General features: G+C 43.1%; 1 protein-coding gene across 5 annotated transcripts in view; it reads right to left on the bottom strand.

The window, feature by feature from the left end:
- Window positions 1-8,812, bottom strand: part of DNAL1 (dynein axonemal light chain 1) — a 46,838-nt gene extending 38,026 nt beyond the window's left edge. For 4 of the 5 annotated variants that reach the window (XR_013215475.1, XM_077261422.1, XM_077261441.1 and 1 more), the window contains exon 1: window positions 8,695-8,812. Coding sequence is in view for 3 of the 5 variants with exons in the window: in XM_077261422.1 (XP_077117537.1) it covers window positions 8,695-8,757 (63 nt within the window). In the remaining 2 variants the exon portion in view is untranslated. Of the gene's footprint in view, window positions 1-8,524; window positions 8,594-8,694 lie in introns of those variants that run through there. The other variant, XM_077261448.1, reaches the window with a different exon arrangement.
- Between the last annotated feature and the right edge of the window lie 15,938 nt (window positions 8,813-24,750).

The raw sequence follows: 24,750 nt of genomic DNA, 5'->3' as shown, positions 1-24,750 counted from the left end.
GTGCGGTACCTCTCAAGAATCCAGGGTTACCAAGAAATGGTTGATATGGAGACAGACTCGTCTGTGTTTTACAAAGTTTTCTACAGCGTCTCCAAGTCATTATTGTTTGCCATAATGAAGGGTGTTCCTGTATCTCTGCCGGGAGTCTCTCTCGGTTCAAATGCAACAGAGCCGATAATGAGACATGAGGGTATATTTGTTGTTCTAGGCCTATATTAGCGAAATGGGAAATACCCCTTATCCAGTCAACGGCACATCTAAAATTGGCCGCCAAGTTATATCTGCCTATGTCAGGGAAGTTAATTCCACCCTCTGCCTTCCTCGCCTGAAGCTTAACAAGGCCTATACGTGTTCTACCTCCAACTCCCCAGATACATTTACGGAATATTGAGTTTAGCAGACTGAGATCGGATTTCGACAGAAGAAGGGGCAAGGTCTGAAAGGCATATAATAATTTAGGGAACACTATCATTTTAATTAAATGACATCTACCAGAGAAAGATAGTGTGAAATGTTTCCATGAATGAAGTAGACTAATTATGGAGGAAATTAGTGGCTTGTAATTAATTCTACAGGTCCTTCTCAAAAAATTAGCATATAGTGTTTAATTTCATTATTTACCATAATGTAATGATTACAATTAAACTTTCATATATTATAGATTCATTATCCACCAACTGAAATTTGTCAGGTCTTTTATTGTTTTAATACTGATGATTTTGGCATACAACTCCTGATAACCCAAAAAACCTGTCTCAATAAATTAGCATATTTCACCCGGCCAATCAAATAAAAGTGTTTTTTAATAACAAACAAAAAAACCATCAAATAATAATGTATAATTATGCACTCAATACTTGGTCGGGAATCCTTTGGCAGAAATGACTGCTTCAATGCGGCGTGGCATGGAGGCAATCAGCCTGTGACACTGCTGAGATGTTATGGAGGCCCAGGATGCTTCAATAGCGGCCTTAAGCTCATCCAGAGTGTTGGGTCTTGCGTCTCTCAACTTTCTCTTCACAATATCCCACAGATTCTCTATGGGGTTCAGGTCAGGAGAGTTGGCAGGCCAATTGAGCACAGTAATACCATGGTCAGTAAACCATTTACCAGTGGTTATGGCACTGTGAGCAGGTGCCAGGTCGTGCTGAAAAATGAAATCTTCATCTCCATAAAGCATTTCAGCCGATGGAAGCATGAAGTGCTCAAAAATCTCCTGATAGCTAGCTGCATTGACCCTGCCCTTGATGAAACACAGTGGACCAACACCAGCAGCTGACATGGCACTGCACACCATCACTGACTGTGGGTACTTGACACTGGACTTCAGGCATTTTGGCATTTCCTTCTACCCAGCCTTCCTCCAGACTCTGGCACCTTGATTTCCGAATGACATGCAAAATTTGCTTTCATCAGAAAAAAGTACTTGGGACCACTTAGCAACAGTCCAGTGCTGCTTCTCTGTAGCCCAGGTCAGGCGCTTCTGCCGCTGTTTATGGTTCAAAAGTGGCTTTACCTGGGGAATGCGGCACCTGTAGCCCATTTCCTGCACATGCCTGTGCACGGTGGCTCTGGATGTTTCCACACCAGACTCAGTCCACTGCTTCCTCAGGTTCCCCAAGGTCTGGAATCGGTCCTTCTCCACAATCTTCCTCATGGTCCGGTCACCTCTTCTCGTTGTACAGCGTTTTCTGCCACATTGTTTCCTTCCAACAGACTTACCATTGAGGTGCCTTGATACAGCACTCTGGGAACAGCCTATTTGTTGAGAAATTTCTTTCTGGGTCTTACCCTCTTGCTTGAGGGTGTCAATGATGGCCTTCTTGACATCTGTCAGGTCGCTAGTCTTACCCATGATGGGGGTTTTGAGTAATGAACCAGGCAGGGAGTTTTTAAAAGCCTCAGGTATCTTTTGCATGTGTTTAGAGTTAATTAGTTGATTCAGAAGATTAGGGTAATAGGTCGTTTAGAGAACCTTTTCTTGATATGCTAATTTATTGAGACAGGTTTTTTGGGTTATCAGGAGTTGTATGCCAAAATCATCAGTATTAAAACAATAAAAGACCTGACAAATTTCAGTTGGTGGATAATGAATCTATAATATATGAAAGTTTAATTGTAATCATTACATTATGGTAAATAATGAAATTTAACACTATATGCTAATTTTTTGAGAAGGACCTGTATATAGGATAGATGGGTCCGCTGGTAAACGAATCCCCAAATATTTAATGGATTCCTGACTCCAGTGGAATAATTCTCAATAAGTTTGATGTGTCACATGACCCTCTTCCCATTGGAAAAAATAAAGTTGGATCCAAAATGGCCGCTATGGTCACCACCCATCCTGAAAAGTTTTCCCCCTCCCATATACTAATGTGCCACAAACAGGAAGTTGATATCACCAACCATTCCCATTTTATTTGGGTGTATCCATATAAATGACCCACCCTGTATACATATGACTATGGGCTATGCACTAAAATGTATCGATGACTAGGGGGGGGGGGGGGGAATGATAAAAAGCAGAAGTATTTAAGCACCAGTATTCTAACGCTTAAATATACAGTTCTGGCAAAAATTAAGAGACCACTGCAAAATATTCAGTTTATCTGATTTTTCTCTTTATAGGTACATTTTTGAGTAAAATGTATATTCTTTTATTCTATAAACTTTTGACAACTTGTCTCTGAAGTTCCAAGCAATAAATTTTTAATTTTTTTTCTGAAAAGGAGAAATGGTCAAAATAACAAAAAAATGCATTGCTTGCAGACCTCGAATAATGCAAAAAAAAAAAAAAAAAACAAGTTCATAAACATTTAGAAACAACAATACTAATGTTTTAACTCAGGAAGAGTTCAGAAATCAATATTTTGTGGAATAACCATGATTTTTAATCACAGTTTTCATGCGTCTTGGCATGCTTTCCACCAGTCTTTCACACTGCATCTGGCGCAAAAATGTAAGCAGTTTTTGTCTGTGTGATGGCTTGTGACTATCCATCATCCTCTTGATTACATTCCAGAGGTTTTTCAATGGGGTTCAGGTCTGGAGATTGGGCTGGCCATGACAGGGATTTGATATGGTGATCCTTCATCCACACCTTGATTGACCTAGCTGTGTGGCATGGCGCATTGTCCTGCTGGAAAAGCCAATCCACAGAGTTGGGGAACATTGCCTGAGCAGAAGGAAGCAAGTGGTTTTCCAGGATAACCTTGTATGCGGCTTGATTCATACGACCTTCACAAAGATTAACCTGCCCAATTCCAGCCTTGCTGAAGCATCCCCAGATCATCACCGATCCTCCACCAAATTTCAGAGTGAGTACAAGACACTGTGGCTTGTACGCCTCTCCAGGTCTCTGTCTAACCATTAGATGACCATGTGTTGGGCAAAGCTGAAAATTAGACTAATCAGAGAAGATTACCTTACTCCAGTCCTCTATGGTCCAATTCTTATGGTCTTTAGCAAACTTCAGCCTGGCTCTCCTTTGCTTCTCATTGATGAAGGGCTTTTTTCGAGCTTTACATGACTTCAGTCCTGCCTCTAGGAGCCTGTTATGAGCTGTTCTTGCCGTGACCTTCACCCCAGCTGCAATTTGCCATTCCTTTTGTAGGTCACTTGATGTCATCCTGAGGTTGCTGAGTGACATTCGAATAAGATACCGGTCTTCCCGGTCAGTGGAGAGTCATTTTCGCCCTCTGCCGATCTGTAGCTTTGTTGTCCCCAATGTCTGCTGCTTGACCTTGTTGTAATGGACTGCTGTCTCAGAAATTTTGAGGATGGAGGCAACATGATGCTCACTGTGTCCCTCTGCTAGTAAAGCCAGAATTGAGACCTTCTTTTCCTCACTCAAGACTTTTCTTTTCAACTCCTTTGCATGGTTAAAAGTTATTGTTTCATTCCTATTACTTATGGGATATTACTAGCACTTGTTTTGCCATCCAGCTTGTCCTATTGCAAGAGGATTGTGAACACCACAGCAGTGTTTTTTATGCTTTCCTTCGTTAAATAAGATTTGGTTCAGGTGATCACCTAATCAGAAGCACATTAAGTAGAATGAGGTGTCCTCTGGTTGGAATTCAACTGATACTGGAATGGAATGGCTGTCAGACATGTAGAGAAGCTGATTTTTATAAAACTGTGCAGTGGTCTCTTCATTTTTGCCAAAGCTGTATAGTCACAGACTATAGCAACATTTTAAGAATTATTACGATGGTGTACATGCGGAGACCAAGGTATGCAATTTTTAGGAAACCGAAAAGCAACACTCATCGAATCCTTGTAGCTAAAAGTCCTTTATTCCAAATTATATGGACATAATTTAGCGGTATGCAGGTGTGGCGGGGAATAAGGAGCATAATAGACCCATAGAAGAGTCAGGTAGACATGAAACGATTGTCTTCCACCTTTTTCTTCCCAGTCACATCTGCATACCGCTGAATTATGTCCATATAATTTGGAATAAAGAACTTTTAGCCACAAGGATTCAATGAGTGCTGGTGTTCTTACCTACAAATTGAATGACTATGAGCTGCATTATATTACATGTATGCCTTGGAGCTGAGCATCATACTGCATGGATGACTATGGGGTCTGAATTATACAAGGATGACTATGGGGTGTGCATTATACTACATGGATGACTATGGGGTGTGCATTATACTACATGGATGACTATGGGGTGTGCATTATACTACATGGATGACTATGGGGTGTGCATTATACTACATGGATGACTATGGGGTGTGCATTATACTACATGGATGACTATGGGGTGTGCATTATACTACATGGATGACTATGGGGTGTGCATTATACTACAAGGATGAGTATGGGGTGTGCATTATACTACATGGATGACTATGGGGTCTGAATTATACTACATGGATGACTATGGGTGTAAATTATACTACATGGATGACTATGGGGTGTGCATTATACTACATGGATGACTATGGGGTCAGAATTATACTACATGGATGACTATGGGTGTAAATTATACTACATGGATGACTATGGGGTGTGCATTATAATACATGGATGACTATGGGAGTAAATTATACTACATGGATGACTATGGGTGTAAATTATACTACATGGATGACTATGGGGTGTGCATTATACTACATGGATGACTTTGGGGTCTGAATTATACTACATGGATGACTATGGGTGTAAATCATACTACATGGATCACTATGAGGTGCGCATGAAGCGGTATTGAGGACTATAGTGCATTATACTGTATGGAGGACTATGAGCTGTGCATTATATTACATGTATGACTATGGGCTGTGCATTATATTACATCATTTCATGTATGACTATGGACTGTGATTTATAATATATGGAGGACATTGGGTTGTGCATTATATTACATGTATGACTATGGGCTGTGCATTATACTATAAGGCGTACTATGGGGGATGCATTATACTGTATGTAGAACTATGAGGGATACATTATACTATAGAGAAGTATATGGGCTGTGCATTATACTATATTATATATGGAGGACTATGGGATGTGCATTATACTATATGGAGAACTATGGAGAGTGCATTATATTTTTGCTATGGGGCCCCATGACTTTTATGTATGCCTCTGGTCAGTATAAGGTTTTATCATTTTCTATACATTAAAGAACAGCGGCAGAATGGGGGACATATGCCAGGATGAGGGCCAGAAATATCAGGATGAAGGACATGTACATATACCAGGATATATGCCACTGGTGGTAGGATCATGTACTTTAATACTTGCATTATGGATTCATTCACACTGACGTTCTTAAGAGAATTCACGCCACAATCAGAGTGATGAAAACCACCAAAACACGTCCCAATATTTTCAATAGGGAAAACCACGTAGCTGTTCATTCGGCCACACTTTTATGGAACATGGCTTCTGAAGCCTAAAGGTACCTTCACACTGAGCGACTTAACAAGGATAACGATAGCGATCCGTGACGTTGCAGCGTCCTGGATAGCGATATTGTTGTGTTTGACACGCAGCAGCGATCAGGATCCCGCTGTGATGTCGTTGGTCGGAGCTAGAAGGCCAGCACCTTATTTCGTCGCTGGATCACCCGCTGACATCGCTGAATCGGTGTGTGTGACACCGATCCAGTGATGTCTTCACTGGTAACCATGGTAAACATCGGGTTACTAAGCGCAGGGCCGCGCTTAGTAACCCGATGTTTACCCTGGTTACCATTGTAAATGTAAAAAAAAAAAAAAACAGTACATACTTACATTCCGGTGTCTGTCCCCTCGCCGTCAGCTTCCCGCACTGACTGTGAGCGCCGGCCGGCCGTAAAGCACAGCGGTGACGTCACCGCTCTGCTTTACGGCCGGCCGGCGCTGAGACAGTGCAGGGAAGCTGAGGCCGGGGGACAGACACCGGAATGTAAGTATGTACTGTTTGTTTTTTTTTACATTTACACTGGTAACCAGGGTAAACATCGGGTTACTAAGCGCGGCCCTGCGCTTAGTAACTCGATGTTTACCCTGGTTACCCGGAGACTTCGGCATCGTTGGTTGCTGGAGAGCCGTCTGTGTGACAGCTCTTCAGCGACCACACAACGACTAAACAGCGACGCTGCAGCGATCGGCATCGTTGTCTGTATCGTTGCAGCGTCGCTTAATGTGACTGTACCCTAAGGTGGCTAAAGGTACCTTCACACTAAGCGACGCTGCAGCGATACAGACAACGATGCCGGTCGCTGTTTAGTCGTTGTGTGGTCGCTGAAGAGCTGTCACACAGACGGCTCTCCAGCAACCAACGATGCCGAAGTCTCCGGGTAACCAGGGTAAACATCGAGTTACTAAGCGCAGGGCCACGCTTAGTAACCCGATGTTTACCCTGGTTACCATTGTAAAAGTAAAAAAAAACCACATACTCACATTCTGGTGCCCGGCGTCCGCTTCCCTGCACTCCTCCTGCATCCTGTGTCAGCGCCGAACATCTCCGGCATCTCCCACAGAGCAGAGCGGTGACGTCACCGCTCTGCTTTACGGCCGGCACTTACACAGGATGCAGGAGGAGTGCAGGGAAGCGGACGCCGGCCACCGGAATGTGAGTATGTGGTTTTTTTTTTTACTTTTACAATGGTAACCAGGGTAAACATCGGGTTACTAAGCGCGGCCCTGCACTTAGTAACCCGATGTTTACCCTGGTTACCAGTGAAGACATCGCTGGATCTGTGTCACACACACCGATTCAGCGATGTCAGCGGGAGATCCAGCGACGAAATAAAGTTCTGGACTTTCAGCAACGACGAGCGATCTCACAGCGGGATCCTGATCGCTGCTGCGTGTCAAAAACAACGATATCGCTATCCAGGACGCTGCAACGTCACGGATCGCTAGCGATATCGTTGTAAAGTCGCTTAGGGTATGTGCACACGTCCAGATTTCTTGCAGAAATTTCCTGAAGAAAACCGGAAATTTTCTGCAAGAAATCCGCATTTTTTTTGGCGTTTTTTTTCCGTTTTTTTTTTTGCGGCTTTTTTAGCATTTTGCAAGCGAAATTAGCTTGCAGAATGCTAAAGTTTTCCAAGCGTCTGTTCCAACAAACAAACAAAACAGGTAAACGGAACTGGAAGGAGAGGGGGCCCGCTGATTTACATGGGCTCTGTCTCTTTTCATTAGTTATTTTCACTACTTGTACTCACCGGAAATAAACCGTGATATTTTTACTGCACAATGAAAAATATACAAAAAAAACCTTAAAAAAAAAAAAAAACACAAACAAAAAACCGCAATAACTGAATTGCATTTTGTTTTCACCAGTTCAACGCACATTTTTGAAAAAAATTATTGTACTCACTTATATAGCACTATCATATATTCTGCAGCCCTTTACATACATCATCATCGCTGTCCCATTGGGGCTCACAATCTAGATTCTCTATTAGTATGTCTTTGGAATGTGGGAGGAAACAAGAGAACCCAGAGGAAACCCACACAAACATGGGGAGAACATACAAACTCCTTGCAGATGTTGTCCAAGGTGGGATTTGAACCAAGCACTGCAAGGGAAAAGTGCTAACCACTGAGCCACCGTGCTAACCACTGAGCCACTGTGCTAACCACTGAGCCGCCGTGCTAACCACTGAGCCGCTGTCGCCACTACCAGTGCAGCCCTTCATTGTATGGTAAATGTGGTAATCTAAAACTACAACTAGTCCACCCCCTGCCCCCCCCAAAAAACCAACACCACCTATTGCTTCTGATGGATAAAGAGGGGCTATACAGCGGAGGAACGTCCGTGCCGCCATCACAACCTTCATCCCGGATGTCTGGTCTATATTATAGGACAATTTTAGGACTGACCCCGTACGTTCTCCGTTAGCCCCATACGTCCCATTACAACGCTCCGTTGCCGGTGGCGACAACAACGTTACAATACATAGAAAAGAGACAGAACTAACAGCAGTGAATAGGAGGGTTTACTAACACTCTGTACTATAAAGGGCCAGCACACTACAAGTCCCAGCATTCCCTGACTAAAGCCTCACGTAGTGGGAAGACTGGGCTCAGACCCGAAGTAACACACGGCTTAATATGGGCACATGCAGCCATGTCGCCCACAGCCCCATCACCGGCACCGCCCGTGTTACCGGGCCGCCTGCACCGACCGTAAACCGACTCGTTACCGGGAGCACAGCGCTCCGCCGCCGGTACTCACCATGATTTCGTTGCTTACAGTCGCGCAGCTGGTTGCTAGGAGACGAGTATCCTGAGCACGCATGCGCACTGTGGTGCCAGAACTCGACAGCGGAAGTCCTGAGAGAGAGGAGAACAATGCAGACCGGAAAGAGAAAGTCACTAGCGCTCAGCTAGCAGAAACAGTCAGCATGGAGGACGGCTTCCTCCCCAGCCCGCTGCCCCCCCAGCCTGCTGCCCCCCCAGCCCGCTGCCATAGCTATAGGGGAGTAGTGCCACGGAATATTGTAGTGTTATCCATAGCAACCACAGAATGTAGGACAAGCTGCACTCTGGTTGCCAATCACAAGACTGTGTTTCCACCTTTTCTAGTTATTCGTTCATTAACATCTGTTCATGCTTTCAAATCCGTTTTTCTTGTTCGTTAAATAAATAAAAAAAAGATTTAAGCATTATTTTTATATGAACAAATAAAAAAATCTTAGATTTTCCTAGCCATTAAACCACAATTTCACACAGACAACCTCTTTTTCACTGTGTTTTTCCTCTGGCCCATCAGCTTTTGCTTGAGTAAGTGATCCATGACTTAAAAAAAAAAAAAAATCCAACATTTGCATTTTTTTAATGACTTTTTTTTTTGCTTTGTAGTGCTTATTCCTTTTTTTTTACCACCGAATTCTTAAAAATGGAGAAACTAGTTTGTAAAAAAGCAATAGGGTCTTTTTCCAAATACGTGAATCCAAAGAATCATCAAACCAAGGAAAGAAAGATAGGGGAAGGTCACTCTAGGGTTTTTTCAGCTTTTTTTTTAGTTCTATTTGACTGAATAAAGAAAAACCACTAACACCTCCTTTATGGAAATGGAGCTACCATAAGGGTATACCAGCAGCGCAGATTATACACAAATCCTCTATCTGTGAATTCGTCAAAATGGCACACGCAGTTTATAAATTTGGCGCAAAGTCAAATTCTTACTTAAAAATGATTCCCGGTTGGAATTGATAAATTGGGCGAAAACATCAGGAAACCCCCAGACTTTGCCCACAATAGAGAACATGAGGAAAACAAAACAGGCCAACGCATAAAATAGATTTTAGAAAAGGTGAAAATTAAAGAAGCACTCCTCCCATCAAAATTGTTATCCTCTTCATATATTGCACTCATCATATTATATAGCACGGGGTACTTACAGTTGCTCATTTTGCCTTTCTACCCAGCTAATTTTTCTGTTTTCTATTAGGTCTGGCAAAATGAGCAACTGTAAGTACACAGTTCTGTCTAATATGACGACCAACATATTAAGATAAAAACTTGATAGGAGGAGGGCTTCTTTACAAGAAGAAGGTGCAAGTGAAAAACCACAAAAAAAAAAAACCGGGAGAAAATGCAATAACACAAAAACAAGGACATGTGAACAGCCTGATAGACTATAATGCGTTCTTGTTCTAACCATGGAAAACACGGATTCACATATGTTCAGAATAGACATCTGAAGGAGGCCTTCTGCTTATTGAAATACAGGAACAGGCAGGCACACAGCAGGCAGGAGGGAATGGAGCAGACACGCAGTACGACCTGGCAGGAACAAGCAGGCAGGAGTGTAGCAGTTCAAGTAAACCAAACATATCACCATGGGGTAAACTTGCCAACTTTCAGTAAAAGTCCAAGAGGCTCCAAGTAACCGCAGTGAAGTCTTACACCAGACAACTTGTGTGTTGCACCAGGATCTTCCATCATCAGATGGAGCCTGAACTACATACACACATTCAAGTCGCAGCTCCTGGAAATAGCACGGCCAGTGAAAAAAATATGGCACACATGAAGCCCGCTATAAAAGTCACCAAGGATGATGCCATAAAGGTCTAATTAGTTGGCATCAAAGGCCTTTGCCCTATCCTGGATTGCCTCATACCTTTCCGACCGCACATTTAGCGTTTCCCACTCCCACACTACCTCCTCATCCCACGCACTCTGTTGGAGTCCCTCAAGGCTCTGTCCTAGGGCCCCTACTTTTTTCCATCTATACCCTTGGCCTAGGAGACCTCAGAAAGTCCCATGGCTTCCAGTACCACCTGTATGCGGACGACACTCATATCTACCTCTCTGACCCAGATGTCGCCTCTCTGCTCTCCAGAATCCCGGAGTGTCTATCAGCCATATCCTCCTTCAACTCTCGCTTCCTAAAACGCAATGTAGACAAAACCAAACTCATCATCTTTCCCCCATCTCACGTATCCCCCCTACCTGATCTATCTATTACGGTAAACGGCATCACATTCTCTCCCGCACCTGAAATCCGCTGCCTCGGGGTAACTCTCGATTCTGCCCTGTCCTTCAAGCCGAACATCCAAACTCTTGCCACCTCCTGTAGCCTCCAACTCAAAAATATTGCCAGAATCCTTCCCTTCCTCAGCCCACAATCTACTAAAACTCTTGTGCATGCCCTCATCATCTCCCGCCTCGATTACTGCAACACCCTCCTCTGTGGCCTCCCCGCTAACTCCCTTGCACCACTCCAGCCTGTCCTCAACTCTGCTGCCCGGCTAATCCACCTCTCTCCTCGCTACTCCCCTGCCTCTCCCCTCCACTGGCTCCCAATTCCCCAATGAATCCAGTGCAAACTACTAACACTGATCTACAAAGCCATCTACAACCTGTAGGGCAAAACAGGAGAAAAATCCAGCTTCCAAAGATAATCAAATTTATTGAAGATAAAATGCAAAATCCAAAAACATGGTTCACAGGAGAATGTGTAGTAGCAGGCTACGCGTTTCGAACAGTATGTTCTTTTTCAAAGCTGCTCACTATGCATCACAGCTGGATTAAATACCAGCCGTAACCAATCAGAGTGAATAAACCACACATGACATATGTATAAATGCATAGAAAAAAAACCAAACATCTAAATATACAAAAACACAAGAAAAAACATATAAAAGTGTGCAAAAATATACAAAATATGACTTTAATAGTGAAACATAATTTCTTTGCGAGCATTTAAGCCCGCAGGGTGGCAGGTGTTGAGACAGAACATCCAATAAGCTTCACGCGTCATTAGGCGTCTTTTAAAGTCTCCTCCTCTGGCTCTTGATAGAGCAAAAAATATTGTAAAACGTAAAAGGCGGAGCGATATGTTTATGCCGAGAGATGCATCAAATAATGGCATCGATAATCGGAGAATATTTTGTTCCATCAAATACAGCCCACAATACAATAGCATTAAGTCTCTCATCTTAAAAAAACATCCCAATTTTATATGAGGATGAGACCTTATCTACTATTCTATCGTCAGGCTGTCAAGTGGTTGCGAAAAAAGCCACCACTTTATCTGACATCCTCTCTCCTAGTTTTTTTAATCCTGGGAGTGCCTCTCGTACTTGGTTGCATCATACGGGTTTTTTCGGTGCGGTGCTTCTAGATGCCGAACATGTGCACATTCTGTCATTGCACATTCTTTTCATGATAAGGACAAGAGACAAGAATTTAAAATACAGCAGTTCATTAACTGTAATAGTAAAAATGTAGTGTATATGATCACATGTACTAAATGTAATCTTAATTATATAGGATGCACTATTCGTATGCTTAAGACCCGTATATCCGAGCATATTACTGATATTCTTCTTTCTACTAATAGTAATCGCTCCATGTCTTATGCTTCTAAGCATTTTGTTACCTGTCACCAGAGGAACATAGATTTTTTTCGGGTTGTCGGCATTGAGAAGCTTGCGATGTCAGCCAGAGGAGGAGACTTTAAAAGACGCCTAATGACGAGTGAAGCTTATTGGATGTTCTGTCTCAACACCTGCCACCCTGCGGGCTTAAATGCTCGCAAAGAAATTATGTTTCACTATTAAGTCATATTTTGTATATTTTTGCACACTTTATATGTTTTTTCTTGTGTTTTTGTATATTTAGATTTTTCTTTTTTCTATGCATTTATACATATGTCATATGATAGGCTTATTCACTCTGATTGGTTACGGCTGGTATTTAATCCAGCTGTGATGCATAGTGAGCAGCTTTGAAAATGAACATACTGTTCGAAACGCGTAGCCTGCTGCTACACATTCTCCTGTGAACCATGTTTTTGGACTTTGCATTTTATCTTCAATAAATTTGATTATCTTTGGAAGCTGGATTTTTCTCCTGTTTTGCCCTATTGCTCCACGTGATGACTGCACGTTATCCGGGCTTCCCCACAACACATGCCTAGCAGGTGAGCTGGTTTTCATTATTTTTTTTTCTTTATCTACAACCTGTCCCCTCCCTATATCTCTGAACTAATCTCCCACTATCTTCCCTCACGTAAACTTCGATCCTCCCAAGACCTTCTACTCTCCTCCACACCTATTCGTTCCTCACACAACCGCCTCCAAGATTTCTCCAGAGTATCCCCCATCCTTTGGAACGCCACACCTCAACACGTCCGATTATCCACCACCCTCGGATCCTTCAGAGGGAACCTGAAAACCCATCTGTTCAGGAAAGCCTACAGCCTGCAATACCCATTCTGCCGCGTCACCACCACCCGAGTTGCCGCGTCACCACCGCCAGAGCTACCGTGTCACCACCGCCAGAGCTACCGTGTCACCACCGCCAGAGCTGCCGCGTCACTACCGCCAGAGCTGCCGCCTCACCACCACCAGAGCTGCCGCTCCCCCGACATGTCTCCTCCCCATTATCCTGTAGAATGTAAGTCCGCAAGGACAGGGTCCTCTCCCCTCTGCACCAGTGTGTCATTGTAAATTTGTTTACTGTAAACGATATCTATCTATAACCCTGTATGTAACCCCTTTTCACATGTACAGCACCATGGAATTAATGGTGCTATATAAATAAATAAATAATATTTAGTTCACATGGAGTAATAATGCACTGGCCTATTGCTTTTTGAGAACTGGCCAAAACCGGGAGCAGAGATTTTTTCTTTAGTTTCCTACTAAATTGGGTCCGCTGTCTGGACTTACTGGGAGCTATAGTTTTACAGTAGAACAGCAAATTGAGAGAAATGGTCTAAAAGGACATTTTTCCATGTAAATGTAACTGTTCACTGACTGCATACATGGTCAATGCATCCTTTGGGGTTTTTTTTGTATACCTACCCACCAGTAGTGTAGCTACCGGGGAAGGGGCAGTGGTTGCGGGCGCCCTGGGCCCGGTGCTCAGAGGGGGACCACCTGGAGCTACGCTACTGTAACTGCATCGGCGCGCGCATCCCTGCTCTGCCGCCGGCCGCTATGGGGCTCCTGAGCAGGCGGGGGGCCCGGTTCCAGCAGTGGGCCCCCGCCTGTCATCGCAGGGTCAGCTGTACCGGCATTTAGCCGATACAGCTGACCGCAATGATGAGGGAAGGAGCACTGCGCTGCGCTCCTTCCCCATCATGCTCCTGTCAGCGTCTCACGTCGGCGACATTGACAGAGGGTGCGATGAGTCACTGCCCGACACCTGCTGTCAGGAGACGAGCGGGAGCTCAGAGCAGCGCAGGAACCAGGAAGAAGAGAGGTGAGTATTTTTTTAAGGGGTGCTGCCTTATACTACAGAATCTGCCTATGAGGGGTCTTCCTAATACTACAGGGTCTGCTTAATACTACAGTGTCTGCCTATGGGGAGTCTGCCTAATACTACAGGGTCTGCCTATGGGGTCTGCCTAATACTACAGGGTCTGCTTATGGGGGGTCTGCCTAATACTACAGGGTCTGCCTAATACTACAGGGTCTGCCTATGGGGGGTCTGCTTAATACTACAAGGTCTGCCCATGGGGGGGTCTGCCTAATACTACAGGGTCTGCCTACTGGGGGGGTTGCCTAATACTGCAGGGTCTGCCTGTGGGGTGGTCTGCCTTATACTACAGGGTCTGCCTAAGGGGGGTCTGCCTAATACTTCAGGGTTAGCTCATGGGGGGTCTGCCTAATACTACAGGTTCTGCCTATGGGGGGTCTGCCTATGGGGGGTGCTGCCTTATAGTACAGGGCCTGTCCATGGGGGTGCTGCCTTATACTACAGGGTCTGCCTATGGGGTTCTGCTTTATAGTGCAGGGTCTGCCTATGGTGGTGCTGCCTTATAGTACAGGGTCTGCCTATAGCAGGGGTCCCCAAACTTTTTACACAGGGGGCCAGTTCACTGTCCCTCAGACCGTTGGAGGGCCGGACTATAAAAAAAACTGTGAAAATCCCTATGTACACTACACATATCTCATTTTAAAGTAAAAAAACATACAGGGAACAAATACAATATTCAAAATAAAGAATAGTAAATTTAAATCAACAAACTCCCCATTATTTCAATGGGAACTATGGGCCTGCTTTTGACTGATGAGGTGGTCAATTTCCGGTTCCATATTTGTCACTGCTAGCCGTAACAACTGATGCAAGTGCACATCAGTTAGTCTAGATCTGGTTGGAGATTTCAGATGTTTCATTCTGGAAAAAGTCTGTTCACAAACATAAGTGCTGCCAAAGATGGTGGCCATTTTGAGTGCATGATTCCTGAGATTAGAATAGGTCTCAGAGGGGAGAGATGCCTAGAAGTTAGGCAAGCTGCTTGACTTGAATGCGTCTTTCAGAGTCACAATTCTGCAGTTCAGCCAGTTCCATTTGGTAAATTGCATCCACATTTTCAATGTCAATAGAAAATGGGTTACGGAAAAGCAGTATGTCCTGTTCATGGAGATGAAGCTCTTTAAATCTGAATTGGAACTCCTTTTGCAATTTTTCCAGTGAACTCACACATGTTTCTTTTGGAAATGCAACCATGGGTTTTTTCTGCTAACAGATTTTGAGTTAAGGGGAGATGGCAGAAATTTTCCTCCTTCACTTGTTTGATAAGGAGGCCTCATTTTACTTCAAATGCTTTCACATGTGAGTGCATATCACAGATGAGCTTCCCTTTTCCTTGAAGTTGCACATTGAAACTGTTGAGTAGCTCTGTTACATCTGTCAGAAAGGCGAGGTGCCATTTCCATTCTGCATCACTGAGCTCTGGTACTTCTTTGTTTTTTGACAGCATAAAATCTGTAATCTGTGGAAGCAAGTCATAAAAATGTCTCAAAACTCTGCCTCGACTCAGCCAACGGACTTCTGTGTGGTACAGAACATCTTCATAGGCAACATTTAGCTCAGACAGAAATTCCTGAAATTGTCTGTGGTTTAGTGCATTAGCTCTAATGAAGTTAACACAAGATACCACAATTTTCATAATAGAGTCCCACTTCAGTGATTTACTACATAGCGCTTGTTGGTGGATGAGGCAGTGTATGGCTATTGGATGAGAATGGTTACGTTTGTCCATCTCTTGTTTAATGCGAGCAATTACTCCTTTCTTAGACCCCACCATGCTAGGCGCACCATCAGTTGTCACACTGGCTAGTTTAGCCCAGTCTAGCTCCAAGTCCTTCACAGTTTGGGAAAGCTTTTCATAGATATCCTCTCCTGTAGTTGTTCCTTTGATGCTTTGCAGTGCAGCAAGCTCTTCCATGACTTCAAAATTGTCATTCGTCCCACGAATAAAAATTAGAAGTTGTGCAGAATCACGAACATCATTGCTCTCGTCAAGTGCCAAGGAAAAATAGGAAAGTTTTCTTGCAGAGTTTTGCAAATGCTGATGCAAATTGTCTCCCATTTCTTCAATCCTTCGTGTAATGGTAGATCCTGAAAGACTAACTGTACTAAACAAGTCTGACTTTTCTGGACACATATCTCTTTGGCGACAGAAAGAAGGCACTCTTTAACAAATTCTCCCTCCACGAATGGCCTGCCAGTGCACGCTATTAGCTTGGCAACTTGAAAACTTGCTCGCAGTGATGAAATGTTTAGCTGCTTCTGCTTCACAAAAGTATTTTGCTGAGTTGTCAATTAATGTTTCAGTTTTAATATTTTATCTTTTCTTACATCTCCAACCAAGCAATCATATTTATCTTTATGTTGAGTTTGATAGTGTCGATGCAGATTGTATTCTTTAAACACAGCCACTATATTCTGACATATCAGACACACAGCTCTTTCCTTGTACTGCATGAAAAAGTAATCAGAAGTCCACTGTTCTTTGAATATCCTACACTCCAAGTCAGTTTTTCTCTTTCTTGACGTCATTGTTTCCTAGGGATTCCAAATTGCTATTAGTAAAATACCAATAGATATATATACAGCCCTACAAAAACAATATACCAACAATCACCCCCATACAGGTCCAGCTCCCATGCTCTGTGTTCCCCCATACAGGTCCAGCTCCCATGCTCTGTGTTCCCCCATATAGGTCCAGCTCCCATGCTCTGTGTTCCCCCATATAGGTCCAGCTCCATGCTCTGTCTTCCTTCATATACCGTATAATATACGCCGTATATACTCGAGTATAAGCCGACCCGAGTATAAGCCGACCCCCCTAATTTTGCCATAAAAAACTGGGAAAACTTAATGACTCGAGTATAAGCCTAGGGTGGAAAATGCAGCAGCTCCGGTAAATTTCAAAAGTAAAAATAGATACCAATAAAAGTAAAATGAATTGAGTCTCAATTATTGAGACATCTGTAGGTTAAGTGTTTTTGAATATCCATATTGAATCAGGAGCCCCATATAATGCTCCATAAAGTTTGATGGGCCCCATTAGATGCTCCATATTAAAATATGCCCCATATAATCCTGCATAAAGGGTAATAATGGCCCCATAAGATGCTCCATAGAGATATTTGGCCTATATAGTGCTGCACAAGTGTTATGGCCCCATAAGATGCTCCGCACAGCCACTTGCCGCTTATAGTGCTACACAAGTGTTATGGCACCATAAGATGCTCCGCACAGCCACTTGCCCCTTATAGTGCTGCACAGATGTTATGGCCCCATAAGATGCTCCGCACAGCCACTTGCCCCTTATAGTGCTGCACAAGTGTTATGGCCCCATAAGATGCTCCGCACAGCCACTTGCCCCTTATAGTGCTGCACAGATGTTATGGCCCCATAAGATGCTCCGCACAGCCACTTGCCCCTTATAGTGCTGCACAAGTGTAATGGCCCCATAAGATGCTCCGCACAGCCACTTGCCGCTTATAGTGCTACACAAGTGTTATGGCCCCATAAGATGCTCCGCACAGCCACTTCCCCCTTATAGTGCTGTACAGATGTTATGGTCCCATAAGATGCTCCGCACAGCCACTTGCCCCTTATAGTGCTGCACAGATGTTATGGCCCCATAAGATGCTTCGCACAGCCACTTGCCCCTTATAGTGCTGCACAAGTGTTATGGCCCCATAAGATGCTCCGTACAGCCACTTGCCCCTTATAGTGCTGCACAGATGTTATGGCCCCATAAGATGCTCCGCACAGCCACTTGCCCCTTATAGTGCTGCACAAGTGTAATGGCCCCATAAGATGCTCCGCACAGCCACTTGCCCCTTATAGTGCTGCACAAGTGTTATGGCCCCATAAGATGCTCCGCACAGCCACTTGCCCCTTATAGTGCTGCACAGATGTTATGGCCCCCATAGGACCCGTAGGTCCAGCTCCCATGCTCTCTTCCAACCCTCCCCCATCCCCGCTTAAAAAACAAAGAAAACTATACATTACCTAGCAGCGTAGCCGCTGCCGCGCTCCTCGCTGTTCGTCTGTCAGGCCTAGATGCGCACGTCGCGCGTCACTACGTGCGACGTGCTCATCTAGGTCTGGAGTCTCAGTCTGGAAGATGAGCGCCGAACTCTCGCTTCTGCATAGCGCCGGGCGCTCAGAAGCGAGAGGAACATGTGAATTGCGGCGGGGGCCGGGTACGGCGGGGCCGGGTAAAAGGCCTCCGGGGGCCGGATGCGGCCCGCGGGCCGTAGTTTGGGGACCCCTGGCCTATAGGGATGCTACCTTATTCTACAGGGTCTTCCTATAGGGGTGCTGTCTTATACTACAGGGTCTGCCTCTAGGGGTGCTGCTTTACACTACAGGGTCTGCCTGCGTGGTGCTACCTTATACTACAGGGTCTGCCTATGGGGTGCTGCCTTATACTACAGAGTCTGCCTATGGGAGCTGCCTTGTGCTATAGAGTCTACCTATGGGGGTGCATTATACAATATAGAGTACGCCTATGGGGAGTGCATTATACTATATTGAGGATTATCTGGTGCATTATACTATATTGAGGACATTCTGGTCCATTATACTATATGGAGGCCATTCTGGTCCATTATACTATATGGAGGCTATCTAGAGGGGCATCATACAGTGTGGGGATTACAGTGTTGGAGCCATCAAACAGTTTGGAGGCTACTAAGGGGTCAGTATACTGTGTATAAGAGAGCATCATACTGTGTACAGGGAAATACATGGAGACGCAGTGATATTTTATATGCGCCCATGTGACCCTGGGAGCTCTGACATCATGTCATACTGGAAATACGTGGAGGCGCAGTGATATTTTATATGCGCCCATTTAACCAAACAATTCCAGCCATGGTGAGATTGTTCTGTTTGCTATTGTGTGTTGTGGTTCAATAAAGTATTGCCACACTGTTTTACCTTAACCCTGTGTTGTCTGTGTAGTGTATTGCCCACGGGGAGATAGAGCGGGCGTTCAGTGGTATGAGCCGTGGTCCATGCAGTCTTGCTAAAGATAGCCGGGCCAGCGGACGAGAGCTGTTGTGAATTCCGTTCTCGGGCTCCCTCCTGTGGTCGTGAATGGTACTTTGGTGAGTTCTGTCCTTGGACACCCTCTGGTGGCTTTGAGTGGAACTGCTGATCTTTGAGGTTGGCTTTCTCAGCTGCCCTCGCTTATTGCTTCTGCTGGCTTCCCTATTTAACTCTGTCCAGGTCGTTAGTTCATGCCAGCTGTCAATGTCTCAGTACTGGTTCAGATCTCTCTTGGATTTCTCAGATGACCTGTCTACTCCAGCAGAAGCTAAGTCCCTGCTAGTTCATTTGCTGTTCATTGGTTTTTGAATATATTTCTCAGTACATGCTATGTTTCTAGTCCAGCTTGCTATTATATTTTCTTGCTAGCTGGAAGCTCTGGGGGTGCAGAGCTGCACCTCCACACCGTGAGTCGGTGTGGAGGTCTTTTTGCACACTCTGTGTGGTTTTTGTAGTTTTTAATACTGACCGCACAGTTCCCTTTCCTATCCTCTGTCTATCTAGAGAAGATTCGGCCTCCTTTGCTAAAGTCTGTTTCATTCCTGTGTTTGTTACTTCCCTCTTAACTCACAGTCAATATTTGTGGGGGGCTACCTTTACTTTGGGGAATTTCTCTGAGGCAAGGTAGGCTGCTATTTCTATCTTTAGGGGTAGTTAGCTCTTAGGCTGTGAAGAGGCGTCTAGGGAGAGTTAGGCACGCTCCACGGCTATTTCTAGTGTGTGTGATAGGATTAGGGATTGCGGTCAGTAGAGTTACCACCTCCTCAGAGCTTGTCCCTGGTTTTCTGTTTTAACCATCAGGTCATTTCGGGTGCTCCTAACCACCAGGTCATAACAGAGAGCACCCACTGACCCCGTTTCTCCACAATTGGTGGCAGCAGTGGGACACTACTCAGCCCTGGCGGAATCGGGGAGCTGCAGGGGACTGGTGTTCGTAGACACCGTCCAGGGCTTCACAACCAGGGAGGTATACAGACAGACCCAGCAGACCATTGATGAGGCATGCACAGCAGGTTTCGGATGCAACTATATCCAATCCCACCAAATCGGCCTTGGGAAGAGGACCAGAGTAGCTATATGACCTCAACAAGAAACGGAAACTACAGGAGATGTTCCAGCTTCAACAGATTGAATAGAATTTAATGCAGGAACTACGGAATGTGGAGGAAGCCATGCGTGGACCCAATGGAAACCAGTAGTTACTCTTCAATTACGTATGGAGTTTATTTTCGTAAGGAGCATATGGAATATGCTCTAAAGGTACCGTCACACTAAACAATATCGCTAGCGATCCGTGACGTTGCAGCGTCCTGGATAGCGATATCGTTGTGTTTGACACGCAGCAGCGATCAGGATCCTGCTGTGATATCGCTGGTCGTTGATTAAAGTTCAGAACTTTATTTGGTCGTCAGATCGCCGTGTATCATTGTGTTTGACAGCAAAAGCAACGATACCAGCGATGTTTTACAATGGTAACCAGGGTAAATATCGGGTTACTAAGCGCAGGGCCGCGCTTAGTAACCCGATGTTTACCCTAGTTACCAGTGTAAAATGTAAAAAAACAAACAGTACATACTCACCTTCGCGTCCCCCGGCGTCCGCTTCCTGCACTGACTGAGCGCCGGCCGCAAAGTGAAAGTACAGCACAGCGGTGACGTCACCGCTCTGCTGTTAGGGCCGGCACTCAGTCAGTGTGCAGGAAGCGGACGCCGGGGGACGCGAAGGTGAGTATGTAGTGTTTGTTTTTTTTACATTTTACACTGGTAACCAGGGTAAACATCGGGTTACTAAGCGCGGCCCTGCGCTTAGCAATCCGATGTTTACCCTGGTTACCCAGGGACCTCGGCATCGTTGGTCGCTGGAGAGCGATCTGTGTGACAGCTCTCCAGCGACCAAACAGCGACGCTGCAGCGATCGGCATCGTTGTCTGTATCGCTGCAGCGTCGCTTAGTGTGACGGTACCTTAAGGAAACTGGATGATCGGAAGCCTATCATGTCTGGTTAATTAAGATGGGGGAGGAATGTGAAGAAACCAGATTGTATCTTAATTTCCCAGACAACCATATTTTTGCCAAAACCAAAAGAACTGGCTTTTTATCTGTATATTGGCTTGTGAATTTGGGTGTTTATGTCTGGTGGGTCAGGAATACAGACTTGCCAACTGATATACTATCTAACATGCTGTGTAGGTCTGTAATGGTGACTGTACATTGAGTGTGTTGGGCTTTGTTTATTGATGTGTGCTTATATGCTAATAGTGCTACTTAATCCCATCACCATTGTTTGCCTTATCTTGATGTTGGACTGGGAGACCCTGGGTGATTCTGGGAGTGGCTTACATGCCTTGGGCATAGAAAGACTCCGAGATCACATCCTGGGGGTCTGAAGTTGTTAAATATGCTTATTTTCGCACATTTATTTAATCAAGACTATTCACCAGGTGCATTACTCTTAAAGAAAAATGTCATGATATTCTCATAAAAAAGGTAGTGGTTTATTGAATTGTCCACAGAAAAACCACATTACAGTGAAACATAAAAATAGATAAAATAGTTACGAACAGATTGTCCATGTGTAGATATCAGCACTTGATACTCATCTTTCCCGAAGTTTGAATGGTAAAAGTCGTCTGTCTGTGTGAAGTCTGAAGGTCATCATGGCTGCCAGCTAACAGCTGTTGCTTCCTTCTTGTGTGACTTGTTAGATGTCCATGGAGAATGATGGTAAAGGCAGGAGGTTACAGTCCCACGTGACAAAAGGCCCCCACCCTCCTAAGAGCTGTGTTTATATATGTTTCCTACAGACCACGTGTTCCCTGTATATGGTGTTGACTTATACATACACAGAAATAGCTTTTGGTAATGTGAGCTAGAAGCGATGTGCTCAGTACTGAATTGAGATTAAGAATAATTCAATTAATTAATATTTAACAATTCCCCCTTTTGAGGGTGACAGGCACTGATTGGAACCCTCAAATAAAATATATTAATAAGATCTTCTTTCTTCTTCTTTGGCAACATAATTTAATGTTCATAATATAAATAATAATGATATTGTTATACGTACTCAATAATATAATGTTATGTAAATTCATGTTATGGTAAGCCGTGACTAATATTCATATAAAATATATATATATATATTACTTCCCTATATCTACTTGAAGCATCTCTGGTCTGATCATCATCTGATGTCATCTGGTCTTCATTTTGATGTCTTCTTCTTGGTTCTTTTAAAACAATCTTTATTATAATTCTTTTGAAATAGATGATAGCATGTAGATATTGTAGAGACTGTGTGTCATGTGTCAATCAAAGTCCATAAATTCAAATGTTGATAAGAAAACAAAGTTCATAGATGAAATGTAGCTTTAATATCTGTGCATTGTCATCTTTAGAGACCTGGACATACATTGGCTTGCCTTGGAAATCATCTGGAATCTCCATATCATCCGCATTGGTCTTGGAACAGGTGTGACATCTTTGGTCGGCACAGCAAGGGTTACATTGACTCTTCCTTGCTAAACATAGCACCATAACCAGTCTTTAGTGCACAGGACACATGTCAGGGTTGTAGCGTCCTGACAATTACCTGCTTGTTCACCAGCTTTCATGGAAGTCTTATAGGTGATAGGAAACCACTGGAACGTAATAACACAGTTCATCTTAGCATCATAGGATCATCGTCCCAATTGTGATTGTCAGTTTAGATACTGTACTCATAGTTGTCAGTGATGGATGCTGGCCTGCAACAGAATCCATTTGAATGTAAAGCTTCTTCTTACAGCTCTAAATTAAAACAGGGGTGTGACATGTCATGCCATGCAGTAAAAAAAACAAGTTTTAGATTGTTACAGAACAAAAATTACAGTACACAAATTTTAGATTGTTAGTTATATATTATTTATTTTTAAGTGTTAAATATATAAATCATGCAGTTATTATAACTTCCTGTGTATAAAGACATAAATTCATGAAAGAAGTTTTTTTTGTTCAATTCCTGCTTTGAAATGAAAGCTGTAAGGAAAAATAAAAGATATGGTTAATTTCATATTTATTCAGAAACAAAATAATTTAAATATCTTATACATATGTATATATTTAATAAATGTAATTAATGTAATTCTAAGTATTATTACTGGATTAAATTCTAATTATTTCATTATATATATAAAAATACAGTTAATATAATCTCTACTTATACAAATATGCTACAGTATTTACTGTATACTATATTAATATATATATATATATATATATAACTATAACTGCAGAATTATATTGTATAAAATAATTACATATTAATAAATAATACATTGTATAACTCATTTACACATCATATAATTACATTTTTAGCCAATTCCTAAACCAAATTTTACCTCTCTGTCGATAATCTGTTGAAAAGCTCTATTTAATAAGGTCATTTTTAACCCTATGGACTCTTTGAAGAGCTGTGATAATGGAGTGTTCAGCTGAGCACCCCCTATACTCACCTGCTTCTGTCTGTCAATTTTCGCCATCTTTACAGAGAGATCTGACCCGTCAGCTTTTAACCCATTCCGAGCAGCTTCTTTAATGGACTCATAGGGTTTGTAGCAAATATGTAATTTTCTTCGTACTTCATAGATTTGATTTTGGGTCAATTTTGGATATTTTGATTTTGGCTTCTCATAAGATATAATTTTGCCTGATTTCAAAAACTTAGTATGATTTGTTTTTCTTTCAAGATTCTCATGTTTTCTAGAAAAATCAAGCGATTGCGCACATTCAAATAAAGAATCTTTTTGTGACGCAATAACACGAGATACAGGATTTAGGAATCTAAATTTGTTTACAAAACAATTTATCATTGATTTTTTATTCAAATTCGTACTGACCATTCTGTACACCCTTTCAAAAATGGACATAAATGTAAAAGTACATTCTTTCCGGCCAGTCTTCAATTTTAGAAGAATATCAAGATCTGGATAATTTTCTTTTAATCCACAAAATATCAAAATTCTTAATCTTTCTACATCAGTCATTTCTTCATGGAACTCATCATCCTGCATTGTTAATGAGAATTTTCTGGAGAAAATTACTGGAAGCCAAATTTTAAACAATTGATTTTTCTCTTGATTAGTCAAATCAAACTTATCAGCAAAACTCTCAAATATCTCTGAATTTCTGCACACATGGATTTTGTCATCATATGCAGGAATGATTTTGCATAATTTTAATAAGATTTTCCTAGATTTAGTTTGGAGTTGGTCCTCCGAGTCGTCTTCTATTTTTAGTAACACTTCTACATCTGTCCCTCGTACATCATCTTTGTCAGTTGTCATGTCTCCTACGTGTCCTCCATCTTGTTTTTCATCATCAGACACAAGGTCACCTTGAGTGGTCATTACAGACACGTGCGTCACATCTTCCTCTCTCTTCACATTACAGTCAATCTTGGGAACATCATTAATTTCCATTTCCTTAGAAATTGTTTC

Source organism: Ranitomeya variabilis, chromosome 1 (assembly GCF_051348905.1).
Source record: "Ranitomeya variabilis isolate aRanVar5 chromosome 1, aRanVar5.hap1, whole genome shotgun sequence".
NCBI classification, from domain to species: domain Eukaryota; kingdom Metazoa; phylum Chordata; class Amphibia; order Anura; family Dendrobatidae; genus Ranitomeya; species Ranitomeya variabilis.
Note: the sequence above shows the minus strand (reverse complement) of the source record. Positions and strands in the feature narration are given on the sequence as shown.